This window comes from Coregonus lavaretus (genome assembly GCF_964263955.1).
Source record: "Coregonus lavaretus genome assembly, chromosome: 1".
In the NCBI taxonomy this organism is placed as follows: Eukaryota; Metazoa; Chordata; class Actinopteri; order Salmoniformes; family Salmonidae; genus Coregonus; species Coregonus lavaretus.
The window spans coordinates 13829767-13844979 of record NC_139988.1 but is presented as its reverse complement, the minus strand read 5'-3'; the positions used below and the strand labels follow the sequence as shown (position 1 = coordinate 13844979).

General features: G+C 40.4%; 1 protein-coding gene and 1 pseudogene across 3 annotated transcripts in view; both read left to right on the top strand.

Moving 5' to 3' along the window:
- The window catches only part of LOC311131314 (ras-related C3 botulinum toxin substrate 3-like), a gene marked incomplete at both ends in the record, with an annotated part of 34825 nt that extends 27521 nt beyond the window's left edge, over positions 1 to 7304 (top strand). The window contains 2 exons of one of the 2 annotated variants that reach the window (XM_084164216.1): positions 6582 to 6741; positions 7174 to 7304. In XM_084164216.1, the coding sequence (XP_084020342.1) occupies positions 6582 to 6741; positions 7174 to 7304 (291 nt within the window). Of the gene's footprint in view, positions 1 to 6581; positions 6746 to 7173 lie in introns of both variants that reach the window. The other variant, XM_084164217.1, reaches the window with a different exon arrangement.
- Positions 7305 to 10188: 2884 nt separating this feature from the next.
- Positions 10189 to 14698, top strand: LOC311121745 (E3 ubiquitin/ISG15 ligase TRIM25-like; annotated as a pseudogene). The gene is made up of 5 exons: positions 10189 to 10765; positions 11176 to 11271; positions 11497 to 11730; positions 11817 to 11895; positions 14166 to 14698. The product of its transcript is annotated as an E3 ubiquitin/ISG15 ligase TRIM25-like (transcript).
- Positions 14699 to 15213: the final 515 nt, after the last annotated feature.

The following is a 15213-nucleotide window of genomic DNA, read 5'->3' as shown; positions in this document are numbered from 1 at the left end:
TGGTTGCATTGATTGATTTGATTGATTAGTAATTCATTGATTGATTTGATTGATTAGTAATTCATTGATTGATTTGATTGATTGGTAATCCATTGATTGATTTGATTGGTTAGTTTGTTGATTGGATTAATTGATTGATTGATTTCATTGGTAATTGATTGATTGATTGATTGATTGGTTCATTAGTTGATTGATTGATTAATTTGATTTATTGATTGATTGATTTGGTTAGTTCATTGGTTGGATTAATTGATTGATTGATTTCATTAGTAATTGATTGACTGATTGATTTGATTTCATTGATTGATTGAATTTATTGATTGATTGATTGATTGATTGAATTGGTTGATTGATGTATTGATTTGAATTGGTTAATTGATTGATTGGATTAATTGATTAATTATTTTTTAATTAAAAAAAAAAAAAAAAAAAAAAAAAGGGGAAAACTAGAGGGTAACACATAACAAGTGCATTACAATGGGGAAAAAGGACATCAAAACTACAAAAGCAATTACTCCTCTTCATGTAGTACAGAATAATAATCCACTAGTTAATGGTATAGCAAAATTATCTGAAAAATGGAATAAACGTTGGCCTGACATTGAACAACCATGGCCATTGGAAGGCACACTTAATCCAGACGTCATCAAGATAATGCAAGTGCTTGTATCCACGTATAAGACAGATCAAAAGAAGGGGAAGAAAGGAAAACTTCGTCAAGAAAAAAGACAAAGAGAGCTGGGTGTTCTTAAGCTTTTTGAAAATGAAGGACAAAAACTGATAAAAGACACAAAAGATAAGAGAGACAGAGGTGCAGAGAAAATGGCAAAAGAGGTGAAGGTGACAGAAAAACTGATTGCAGAAGTTAATACACCTTTCTCATATATGGATTCAGCAAAAACACCCCCACCTTATGAGAAAGAAGCCAAGTTTAAGGACGTTTATCCTCAGTTTCCAGTGATCATTCAGGAAGGTGATTATTGCATCAGAGATGAGGATGAACGAATAATAGAGAGGGGACAAGCAGAAACGACCATAAAGATGAATCCAAACTCCAAAGGCAGGAAGACAACGAGATCTCTGGAGACTAAGGGTAGAGTGAGATCAAGGAGGATGGAACTTGGTGATGACGATGATGATGAGGATGATCAGAGTGATTCAGAAGAGATCATGGGTGGATATGACCCTGTCATCAGACAGAGGTTGGCCAGAGCGGAAAGAAGGGGTGATGGAAGTTGGAAGAAGAAGAATACAAGCGATTCAAGCCCTGGTGAAAATGAAGATGGAGACAGCGATGAAGATTTGGAGACTAAAGGTGCTTCATGTTCAAGAGGATTTTATCCTCCAATGACTAACACAGAAGAAATAGAAGGTGATATAGACCGATGCGTATCATACCTGTATAAGGCCAATGATTTAGAAGAAGTAAAAGAACTGGAAGACCGACTCAAGAAGCTGCTGAGGAAAGAATCCCAAGAATCTGAAAAGAGATATACATTGAGGCCAAGGAAAGATGGCACTAGTAAGAGAATTATGCCGGTGATCATTCGAGGACAAAACCTAGAATATAAGCCTTTGCAGAACACCGATATGTCAGATATACTTGAGAAGCTGCCTACTCTTCAAGATGGAGCATATCCTTGGATTTCAAAGTTGGAAGAAATTACGGTGGGAACACAGTCTGCCATAGGAGACATTAAGAGACTTTTGGCTAATCTCCTTGGGATTCCAGGTATGGAAGAAATTTTTCAGAGAGCTGGACTTCATAGATATGTGGGGACTGCAGTGAACGACCCTGAATTGTTGGCTGCAAGTAGGAATCGGCTGTGGAGAGCACTGAGAGATACGTTTCCAACAAATGTGCATCCTGACAACATTCTGATTGACCCACTAGGACAACAAGAAAATCCGAGAGCCTACGTGTCAAGAGTTCATCAAGTGTGGAGAAATATTACCGGAAATGATCCAGATGTGAGTCAAATTGAGCAGTCAATCTTGAGAGCTAAACTACAGATGGGACTGCCCTTACCGGTAAGGAGCAAACTGGCAGAAGTGGTTGGACTTGGAAGCATGACAAAAGGCGTCTATACAGATCATATAGCCCATCAAGTGGATCTGTACCGGAAAAAGGAACACAACCAGAAAGAACAGGACCAAGAAACTCTCAGAAAACTCAATCAAATACAACTGGAGAAGAAGAAGGAGAAGAGAAGCATTGGTTATGCAGAATCAGTGTGAACCAAATCAACAATCACGGCTACAGTTTCAACTGAACAAGGTCAAATGCAACTGTACCAGCCACAACTAGTGGTACAAGTTGTTTCATATCCATAGATAGTTTCTGGAAAGAAATAATTTCAGAGGAAGACACAGGAGCAAGTGAAGATCATCTGGAGGACAGGTGAACCTTTAGGGGAAAGGAGCAAGAATTCGAGAGGTGCCCAGAAGATCCGAAAAGGAGGAGTTTCAGCTGATAGCACCGATTAGAGAAGAAGAGAAAAAGATCCAACAATTGAAGTGAAAATAAACAATGGACTATAGGAAGTGATGATGGATAGCAGAAAGGCTTTTATCTGTGTTCAACCTGAAGAGGTTACACATCTCACTATGACAAATCAACTAAATTAGGAGAAGGATTTGGAGGAGTGAAGATCACGATTTCTGAAAATGATGATTTTGCCTCAAGGACAAGGAGAGTCATAAGCTGTACGGAAGACAAATGAATATATTTGAAGTGTGAAGATGGATTGAGAATCTATGGAAGAAGAGATGTTGAAAAAAGTTCAAGAATGTTTGAGATATCAAAGTAGTACTGATATTGGATTTGTGAAATCAGCCCAATTGAGGTGAAAGTTGAGGAGGCAGACCTCCTTGGAAGAATCAGTATCCATTGAAAGATGAAGCAATCCAAGAGATTGAACCAGAAATTGAAGGACTTTCGAAAGCAAGTGTTTTGAAGACGATAGAAAAAATCCTTAGAGTAGCAATCAATTATTGTTTTGGAGAAACCATGATGATTTAGTAAGCTATGGGTTAGCTTATGTTGTAAATGGGAGATTAGGATAAAAATCACAAAGGAGTATAGTTTTTGGGAACTATATTTTCTTGAATAGATTGACTATGTCATAGGTAGGTGCATAATCTGTCTGAAAAATAATGTGTGACTGTTATTCTTGGTTACATTCATATACCAAGAGGTTCATAAGATGTTCAACTAAGCTAAAATATGCTCAGTCGGTTGCAAAGTTGTTGTGTAAAGAAGTCATAAGCAGGTGGGAATTTCCCAATTTAATATCCTCAGAAAATGGGAAAGAGTTTTGTGAATAAATCAGTGAAATGGGTTTTCGAAAAATTAGAGAAAAATAAAAATTGGAAAAAGTTAGACTAAAATGTTATGAAAACTAGGGTTGAAATAACTCTAGGAAATTTGGAATATCTGATTGTGGGACGATTATATTATTGTGATGAATCAAAGGGGGGAAATGGAATGTCATTCATTTTATATCTAATTTTATATATCAATTTTAGTTGACATTGATATTTTAATTTGCATGTGTTGTTTTGCAAAAGATACTGTTTGGTATTTTCTTTTCTTCCAGAAGCATATGGGGGAATATGTAGAGGGACTCAAATACTCAAACATGGACAATATGAATGGACTGGAGGAAGTGGAACAAGGAAGGAGTGGAAATGTTCCGATTCCATCATCAACGTCGCATTGAAAGACGACACTGTGGAGGAGATGAAGTGTAGTGGACTACATTCCAGTGTTATATTCTTTCTGTATTAATTTTTGGACAATTATGTTTTCTGTGTTGGGTACATGTGGGGACCTCAGATGTTTTTGTTTATTTCGTTGAAGTTTAGGGATATGGGGTCTAGGCAAGGACAGAGAGAATCCACAGGAGGGTCCGATGGGTCGACCAGCCTGAATGTGGACATTTTGATTGTATTTTGTTTGCTGGGGTTTTCATATGTATTCAATTGCATCATAGCTTAGAATGTATTCATGAAGATGTGTGAATTGATCTGGAGTACTTAGGTGGTCGCCTAGGGCAGAGGGGCCGTGAGAGAATTTTCCTGTCTTGACTGACTGATGGATATTTGGAATGAAAGCTGCCAGACAGGTTTTTCGCTCTTACACTCCATGACAATTCATTTACACTCCATGACAATTCATTTACACTCCATGACAATTTATTTACACTCCATAACAATTTATTTACATTCCATGAAAATTTATTTACACTCCATAATAATGTATTTACACTACATACAAAAATGTGTCTATATAAACATGTGTTTAATCTCCATTAATTTTGGTTTATTGTTAAAGTTACTCAAGAGCAAGAATTGTTATTTGTCATAATCCTATTCTTTTTGTTTTCGAGACTTAATTAGTCTCGAAGGGGGGAATATGTAGTATCTTAAACAGTCTACAAATGCTGATTGTTGCAGGAAAGTGTGATAGAGGGAACTTGGCCCTAAGATTTTGCTGATGTGGCAAAATGAGGTAACTCTATTCTACATTGCTGGAAACATCTGGAAATCATTACTTATGGAAATATGATATGAGGAGTAAGGTAGAAAAGACCAGGGATTGGATGTTAGAATCACGCCATGCTCTGGCCATGTATGATATAAATGCCATGTCTTGAACAGAGAAGGAAGAATAGCTAATCAGATTGGCTCGGGCTGTTTTCCAGACATCTGCAGGAGTCTGTCAAATTCTGATGCTGGAACCTTTGTTATAATAAACCTTTGAAAACAGAGTACAGTGTCGGCGGATCTTCTTATCATCACAAGCATGGACCAGCAAAAGTGTTTCTTTTAGTAACCACAATGACATCACACACCTTTCTGTGTGTCAAACTCTCTCTATACATACAGTGCATTTGGAAAGTATTCAGACCTCTTGACTTTTTCCACATTTTGTTTACGTTACAGCCTTATTCTAAAATGGATTAAATTGTTTTTTCCCCTCATCAAACTACACACAATACCCCATAATGACAAAGCAAAAACAGTTTTTTAGACATTTTAGCAAATGTATAAAAAAAAAACTGAAAATATCACATTTACAGAAGTATACAGACCCTTTACTCAGTATTTTGTTGAAGCACCTTTGGCAGCGATTACAGCCTTGACGCTACAAGCTTGGCACACATGTATTTGGGGAGTTTCTACCATTCTTCTCTGCAGATTCTCTCAAGCTCTGTCAGGTTGGATGGGGAGTGTTGCTGGACAGGTCTTTTCAGGTCTCTCCAGAGATGTTCGATCGGGTTCAAGTCTGGGCTCTGGCTGGGCCACTCAAGGACATTCAGAGACTTGTTCCGAAGCCACTCCTGCATTGTCTTGACTGTCTGCTTAGGGTCGTTGTCCTGTTGGAAGGTGAACCTTCACCCCAGTCTGAGGTCCTGAGCGCTCTGGAGCAGGTTTTCATCAAGGATCTCTCTGTACTTTGCTTCATTCATCTTTGCCTCAATCCTGACTAGTCTCCCAATCCTGCCGCTGAAAAACATCCCCACAGCATGATGCTACCACCACCATGCTTCACCGTGACGCTTGGCATTCAGGCCAAAGAGTTCAATCTTGGTTTCATCAGACCAGAGAATCTTGTTTCTTATGGTCTGAGAGTCTTTAGGTGCCTTTTGGCAAACTTCAAGCGGGCTGTCATGTGCCTTTTACTGAGGAGTGGTTCTGTCTGGCCACTCTATCATAAAGGCCTGGTTGGTGGAGGGCTGCAGAGACAGTTGTCCTTCTGGAACTCTAGAGCTCTGTCAGAGTGACCATCGGGTTCTTGGTCACCTCCCTGACCAAGGCCCTTCTCCCCCGATTGGTCAGTTTGGCCAGGAGGCCAGCTCTAGGAAGAGTCTTGGTGGTTCCAAACTTCTTCCATTTAAGAATGATGGAGGCCACTGTGTTCTTGGGGACCTTCAATTCTGCAGAAATTTGTTGGTACCCTTCGCCAGATCTGTGCTTCGACACAATCCTGTCTCTGTGCTCTATGGACAATTCCTTCGACCTCATGGCTTGGTTTTTGCTTTGACATGCGCTGTCAACTGTGGAACCTTATATAGACAGGTGTGTGCCTTTCCAAATCATGTCCAATCAATTTAATTTACCACAGGTGGACTCCCATGAAGTTGTAGAAACATCTCATTTGCTAAAACATCTAAACTGTTTTCGCTTTGTCATTATGGGGTATTGTGTGTAGATTGCTGAGGATTTTTTGTTTAAATCAATTTTAGAATAAGGCTGTAATGTAACAAAATGTGGAAATAGTCAAGGGGTCTGAATATTTTCCGAAGGCACTATATGACTCTGTTTCAAAGTGATGATTCATAAAGGTGATTTAGTGTTTTTAAAGGAGGGGTGTTTTTTTTTAGCAGTGTCTAATGGTGTTCTATTCTATTCTACTGTGTTCTGATATTCTGTTCTACTCTAGCCATAATAGTCCTATCAGCCATCTATGTCCCTAGATCAGATTAGAGGTTTTATTTCTATAGCTCTGTTCCACCCAGCCTTGATCTCCATATTTGACATAATGACCTTTATCCTCTGTGTGTGTCGTGTCTCAGTGGTACCCAGAGGTGAGACACCACTGCCCCAACACCCCCATCATCCTGGTGGGCACCAAACTGGATCTGAGAGATGACAAGGACACCATGGAGAGGCTGAGGGACAAGAAGCTGTCCCCCATCACCTACCCCCAGGGCCTGGCCATGGCACGGGAGATAGGTCAGTCTGTGTGGGTGTCTGCCCATCCATGCCCATATTCGGAACAAATTTGATGATATAATCGTGAATATAATAATAATATAATATAATAATAATATATAATATAATATATATAATACACTATATATATAATATAATATATAATATAATATAATATAATAATATAATAATATAATAATATAATAATATATAATAGTGAATTTGATGATATAATCGTGAAGCCCATTCAAAAGATTAGGGGACATGATACGAAAGTATAAATGTCATATTTCTGAGTCTGTACCTTTAAAGGGATAGTGCGAGATGTTGGCATTTAAGCCGTTCATCTACATACCAAGAGTCAGATGAAGTAATGGATAAAATAGTTTTTTTCAATGTTTATAGATGTGTAATAAAGATGTTGTTGTTTGTTTGTTTGTGTGTGGTGGTCAGGTGCTGTGAAGTACCTGGAGTGCTCGGCCCTGACCCAGCGAGGGTTGAAGACGGTGTTTGACGAGGCCATCCGTGCTGTGCTGTGCCCCCCGCCCGTCAAGAAGAGGGGCAAGAGGTGCACAGTGTTCTGAGGGCTCAGGAGAAACCTTCAACATGGTGGCCGTTGTCATAACGATACGTCTGGTACACTAAAACATCACCATAACAACCACTACTTCTCTTTGGGACGAGTCCTAACTTGAGACACCACGTAACGGCAATTTAACTGACGTTTGTGTAAATAATGGATTCATGTCAATGGAATATTTGATCTCAAGTTAGGATTCGGCCCTAAGAGAAAAATAAATACTGGATTTTTTTTTACAATAGGAAAACCATTTGATCAGGTGTAAAGATATGCGTCGTCAAGTTGCCATTTGTTTGTTTTACACAGAGGAAATCACTCTTCTGTGGACAGTTAAGGTGTCTACTCTCACTCATACAACCCTCATCCCTCTCAGTCCTGTTTGCTTGAGTTGATACAGGACTCAAAACAGCCTGTATTGTGAATATGTGGCTCTAGGTTGAAATTGCCCTTAGGTACAGATCTAGGATCAGCATTCCCGCCTCAAATCCTAACCTTGACCATTAGGGGGAAAAAACACATGACCTTAGATCAGTGATTAGGGGCAATTTCACCCTACTCTGTGAAGTGAATAATGTGACAAACAAACAAGCATGTCAAACATGGGAGCTGTACAACCTGGCTACCTGAGGAATGCCTCTGATGGAGGTGCTTGCATCGGTTTAAACAATCTGTCTTTATTTTCCAATTTTTTAAATCTACTTCCTTTGTGTGTGTGTGTGTTTGTGTGTGCGTGTGTGTGTTTGTGTGTGCGTGTGTGTGTGTGTGTGTGTGTGTGTGTGTGTGTGTGTGTGTGTGTGTGTGTGTGTGTGTGTGCTCGTTCATGCATGTCACTGTATGTGTGAGAGAGTAAGGTTTCAAGCAGTTTCAAGTTTCTGGTACTATTACTGTATTGTAGTGACACACAAGACTTTGCTACAAACTGTTGACTCAACAAAATAAAATAAAAGGTAAATGGATGATCACAACCGTGGTCTGTTTTAGGTGTTACACAAACTAAGTCTAGTGATGATGTACAAAATAACACTTAGAGGAGGAATGCATTATGGATATATCTATTTATTATGGACCTGAATATTTAGCTCTTTAATTCCACACAATTCAAAATAGAAGGATGATAATAATAACCAGGTTTCCATCCAAACTTTTTATGCGAGTAAAGTTCATGTCGGATAAAAAATTTAATGACAGGCCTGATGGAAACAGAACATTTGTCGGTAAACTTTCCAAATGTCAACAAAACAAAATATGCTAGACAAGGTGGGATCTTTTTTTGTCTGTACAATTTATAATGCGAGAAATAGCGGTGGAAACACTTTTATGCGCAAATATTGATATACGTATTGAGTGGTTCTCCCACTACGACTCGGGAAAGTATGCAGTTTATTAGGCTACAGATGAATGAAAGAAGTTATGATGAACTTCACAGGGTGGTGAACGTGCAAGGTGATGAGCTTGATACTCCTTTCCAATAAATATTGAGGGTCTTATTCTGGTGACATGATGATCGATGCTTGGCTGCCGTTTTGACAAATACAAATAATCTCTCTTTTGTCCATAATGATCTCATCATGTAGGCTATACCCGCACTGCATCTGTGAACTTGTTGGCTAGAGCGCACGTGCCCATACCAAAGTCGGCACATTCGCTATATAAAAAAATAAAAAGGGTTTCAAGTTGATAATGTAATGGAAACCTATTTAACTTGTATTTTTTATTTGGTACATGGGAATTTAACCGCAAAAGTAATTTTTATGTGCACTACGTCATCACGCACACGTTTATCCACAAATCAATTGGATTGAAACACATCTCTGATGGGAAACTGCACATATTGTTTTTATGTGGATTTTATAATATGTGCATAAAAATCTGTCGCCAATTGGATGGAAACCTAGCTAGTAATTCACTTTGCATCTACAGGTATCATATCGCAAAACAATGTAGTTAATTAACGAGTGCGTTTCTGTGGTTGTTGTAGTCTCCATTTGGTGGTGAGATATAGGACTGCATTCTTCTCTGTCAAGACGTTTTTGTTTGGCATATAATGTTTTTGTTTGGTTGAATAATGAGTCTCTGATCCTGTCCAACTTGTCAATACTGGCTCTGGGTAGACATTTTTCCTCAGGCACAGATCCAGGAGCAGCTAGCCATTCCTCAATAATAACCTTAACCATTAGGGGGGATTCGCAAAACTAATCTTAGATCAGCGTCTAGGGGTAACTTCATCCTGTTCCTCAGTAATGTAGATCAGAATTCTGAAAAGCTACTAAATACTACTGCATGGATATGAACTGGTGATTCAAACTCGTTGTTATTAAGAAGAAAGCTTTTTTAATGCCCTGGAAATGTACTGTAAGATGACCTGTATAATGGTTTAATTCTTTGTCTTTTTTTTATGACTTCACATGTCAGTGTTGTAAAATATTTACATTTTGTAAAATACAAGACAAATGTATATGTAACAAGTTTTAGTGTCAAGTGTCCTGAAGTGAACTAGTGTGTTTAATTAATTTAATCAATCTTTGTGATATGTGTGGGTTTTCATCTTCAGCAAGAAACCACGTCTCCTGTTCCCAGACCAATGGGAGTTTTCTGTCATGATCCAAATCAAGTCTGGTTCTTCTGCATACTTACAGTTGTCTGATTCTGAAGAATGGAGGCAGGACTCCAGACCAAATACTCCAGTCTTCCCCTTTCACAGCCACCTCTGGTTGTCCAATCACAATCACAGCTATCACCTCCTGGCCTCAGTCCAACACCACACCTTGTAAAGGTATGAGTACACCTACTCAACCAGGAAATATTCCCACTTATAAGCACATATACTTCTAGAGAAACAGAAAGTATCTCTTATACTCTGTTGGTCAGTCTGTAGTGTCAGATCCAACATGGCAACATACAAGGATTCCATCAGTTGTCCCATCTGTCTGGATCTAATGAAGGATCCGGTGGGTATTCCCTGTGGACACAGCTACTGTATGGACTGTATTAAGGACTGCTTTGATCAGGATGATCATAAGTGTGTCTACAGCTGTCCCCAGTGCAGACAGACCTTCATCCCAAGGCCTGTTCTGAACAGAAACACTCTGGTGACTGAATTGTTGGAGAATCTGAAGAAGACAGGACTCCAAGCTGCTCCTCCTGTTCACTTATTATGTTGGACCTGGAGATGTGGCCTGTGACTCCTGTACTGGGAGAAAACTCAAAGCTGTCAAGTCCTGTCTGGTGTGTCTGGCCTCTTACTGTGAGACTTACCTCCAGCCTCACTATGAATCGCCTGCCTTTAAGAAGCACAAGCTGGTCCAAGCCTCCACACAACTACAGGAGAAGATCTGCTCTCGTCATGACAAACTGCTGGAGAGTTACTGCCGTAACGATCAGCAGTTTATCTGTTATCTTTGTACAATGGGTGTACATAAAGGCCATGATACAGTCCCAGCTGAATCAGAAAGGACTGACAGACAGGTAAGGTCAAAACTCATTGTTAGCTGTTCATTCTGAATATCACTGTGAAAGTCTTGAAAGTAGTTGTCAATTTCTGTATGACAACAACTTTAAAAAACGAACAGATTAACAATGGAATGACAGCTAGTATGGAGAGAGAGAGATAAGAAAGAAGTGAATCATCACAATGTTACTTATTTTCAAACACAAACACACACAAATACACACACACAAATACACACACGAACCCAGACACACAGACACAGATAAAGACAGAGATATAGACACAGATGCACATACACACAAAGTCATTGACCCATCATAAAGTGCTTTCAGTTTTAAAAAATCATGAAGTGCTTATCATAAAGTCATGAAGTGCTTTCAATAAAACCAGTTCTACAAATTAACTAAAATGACGTGTTTCTCTACAGAGGCAGCTGGGGGAGACACAGCAGAAATCCAAACGGAGAATCCAGAAGAGAGAGAAAGGGATTCAGGAGGTGAGACAGGCTGTGAAGTCTCTCAAGGTGAGTGTTGTTGACCATTTCACGTATTCACTTAACAGATAGTCCTCTGTAAAAGGACTTACTCCTCCAAAGTGCTGTAAATCTGGAGCCAGTGAGGAGCCCAGTGCTGGGCCATGTTCCTCTCCCACTGAGCCCTACTAGGGAACAGGCTGACTGGGGTCCTGGTGAGAGCTGAGTGAATGGGCTGGTTGAAATGGAACCCTTCCTCTCTCTGTGTCCTAACAGCACTCTGCACAGGGAGCAATGGAGGGCAGTGAGAGAATCTTTACTGAGCTGATCCACTCCATTGAGAGAAGGCACTCTGAGGTGAATGGGATTATCAGAGCCCAGGAGAAGGCTGAAGTGAGTCGGGCTGAAGGACTCCTGAAGCGACTGGAGCAGGAAGTGGCTGCGTTGAAGAGGAGAGACGCTGAGCTGGAGCAGCTCTCACACACAGAGGATCACATCCACTTCCTCCAGGTGACATCACTGGCTCTCTGTCCACAGCAGCAGGTGTCAATACTGAAAGTATTTTCTCAACCATCCTCTTTTCTCTGTCTCTGTAGAGTCTCCCGTCTCTCTGTGTCCTTCCTGGATCTGAGGACTTACCCAGCATCACTGTCAACCAACACGTCTCCTTTGAGGGTGTGAAGAAATCTGTTTCTGAGCTGAAAAAACAACTGGAAGATATCTGCTCTGTGGAAATTGTCATGATATCTTCACAAAGTAGGGACATTTACAAGATGTCTTGTATTTTTTTTTTAATCTGCTTTATCCCATGAGAGTTAATCAGCCATACAGTGTGCAGTGAGGGAAAAAAGTATTTGATCCCCTGCTGACTTTGTACGTTTGCCCTCTGACAAAGAAATGATCAGTCTATAATTTTAATGGTAGGTTTATTTGGAACAGTGAGAGACAGAATAACAACAAATAAATCCAGAAAAACACATGTCAAAAATGTTATAAATTGATTTGCATTTTAATGAGGGAAATAAGTATTTGACCCCCTCTCAATCAGAAAGATTTCTGGCTCCCAGGTGTCTTTTATACAGATAACGAGCTGAGATTAGGAGGGAGTGCTCCTAATCTCAGCTAGTTACCTGTATAAAAGACACCTGTCCACAGAAGCAATCAATCAGATTCCAAACTCTCCACCATGGCCAAGACCAAAGAGCTCTCCAAGGATGTCAGGGACAAGATTGTAGACCTACACAAAGCTGGATTGGGCTACAAGACCATCGCCAAGCAGCTTGGTGAGAAGGTGACAACAGTTGGTGCGATTATTCACAAATGGAAGAAACACAAAATAACTGTCAATCTCCCTCGGTCTGGGGCTCCATGCAAGATCTCACCTCATGGAGTTGCAATGATCATGAGAACGGTGAGGAATCAGCCCAGAACTACACGGGAGGATCTTGTCAATCATCTCAAGGCAGCTGGGACCATAGTCACCAAGAAAACAATTGGTAACACACTACGCCGTGAAGGACTGAAACCCTGCAGCACCCGCAAGGTCCCCCTGCTCAAGAAAGCACATATACAGGCCCGTCTGAAGTTTGCCAATGAACATCTGAATGATTCAGAGGAGAACTGGGTGAAAGTGTTGTGGTCAGATGAGACCAACATCGAGCTCTTTGGCATCAACTCAACTCGCCGTGTTTGGAGGAGGAGGAGGAATGCTGCCTATGACCCCAAGAACACCATCCCCACCGTCAAACATGGAGTTGGAAACATTATGCTTTGGGGGTGTTTTTCTGCTAAGGGGACAGGACAACTTCACCGCATCAAAGGGACGATGGACGGGGCCATGTACCGTCAAATCTTGGGCGATAACCTCCTTCCCTCAGCCAGGGCATTGAAAATGGTTCGTGGATGGGTATTCCAGCATGACAATGACCCAAAACACACGGCCAAGGCAACAAAGGAGTGGCTCAAGAAGAAGCACATTAAGGTCCTGGAGTGGCCTAGCCAGTCTCCAGACCTTAATCCCATAGAAAATCTGTGGAGGGAGCTGAAGGTTCGAGTTGCCAAACGTCAGCCTCGAAACCTTAAGGACTTGGAGAAGATCTGCAAAGAGGAGTGGGACAAAATCCCTCCTGAGATTTGTGCAAACCTGTTGGCCAACTACAAGAAACGTTTGACCTCTGTGATTGCCAACAAGGGTTTTGCCACCAAGTACTAAGTCATGTTTTGCAGAGGGGTCAAATACTTATTTCCCTCATTAAAATGCAAATCAATTTATAACATTTTTGACATGCGTTTTTCTGGATTTTTTTGTTGTTATTCTGTCTCTCACTGTTCAAATAAACCTACCATTAAAATTATAGACTGATCATGTCTTTGTCAGTGGGCAAACGTACAAAATCAGCAGGGGATCAAATACTTTTTTCCTCACTGTAGGTGATCTAACATGAATGCTTGTTCTCAGTGGAGAACCTCTCTTTGACTTCCTGTATGTTTATGTCATTATCACTGTGGACCAATGATATTAATGTTATGTCTCCGTAGTGACATGATTTCACATTATTCCACCTGAACCAAAGACCAGAGAGAAGTTCTTGGAATGTGAGTAAAGCATGCATGCACAAACACATGATTTACATTTAAGTCATTTAGCAGACGCACTTATCCAGAGCGACTTACAGTTAGTGAGTGCATACATTTCCATACTGGCCCCCCGTGGGAATCGAATCCACAACCCTGGCGTTGCAAGCGCCATGCTCTACCAACTGAGCTACACGGGACTATACATGATGAAACACACTCACACATGCACACACGCACTCACACACGCACACACGCACTCACACACAGACACACACACACGCACACACACACACACACACACACACACACACACACACACACACACAGACACACACACACTTCACCTGTTGTTTTTTCTCTGTCCTCAGATTCCTGCCAGCTCTCATTGGATCCCAACACAGTTAATACATATCTGTGTCTGTCTGAGGGGAACAGGAAGGTGACAAGGAGTGATAATATCCAGTCCTATCCTGATCATCCAGATAGATTTACCTCCTACCCCTAGGTGTTGTGTAGAGAGTGTCTGTCTGGATCCTGCTACTGGGAGGTAGAGTGGAGCGGGTTCTTGGTTGATATAGCTGTCTCATATAAAGGGATCAGCAGGAGAGGAGGTGGTGCTGAGTGTAGGTTTGGAGGCAGTGATCAGTCCTGGTGTTTGAGATGTCATCCCTCTGGCTGGTCTTTCTGGCATAATAACAAACAGACTGCCATACCTGTCCTCTGCTCCTCCAGAGTAGGAGTGTATCTGGACCACAGGGCAGGAACTCTGTCCTTCTACAGCGTCTCTGACACTATAACCCTCCTCCACAGAGTCCAGACCACATTCACTCAGCCCCTCTATGCTGGGTTCTATGTTAATGATGGGTCATCTGTGAAGATACTGACACCAATACAGCGATGAACTTTGATATGAACACAGACATGTTATATGACATGCTCAAGTATCCATGTTATAATATTACAATTATATATGTTATTAATATACTGACAGTGTCAGATTTGAATTCTGAAAATAAATATTAATACAGTACTACTGAACAAGTGCTTCGAGTGCATTGTTATTGATTAAGAAGAAAGCTTTAATGTACTATAAGAAGGTGTAATTGTTTATCTGATTTTGTATGCCTTCATGTCAGTGAAACATTTTGATGTCTACTAATAAATAGAAATGTGTATTTGTAAAAACATTGTTGTTTGTGTCATACATACTGTACATTACACTAGTCTTATCCAGCAGCTTTGTCTAGAAGTGAACACAGACAAACAATCTGCAACCACAATCTGGTAAAAACAAACAGAGAATCTCATAAATATTCATAAAGGTTTTATTGATCTGGGTGATACATGTAATCAGTAACATAAAACTAAATCCAGTCTGACTATAATCAGTGGTTGAAGTGGAATGAAAAAGGTACT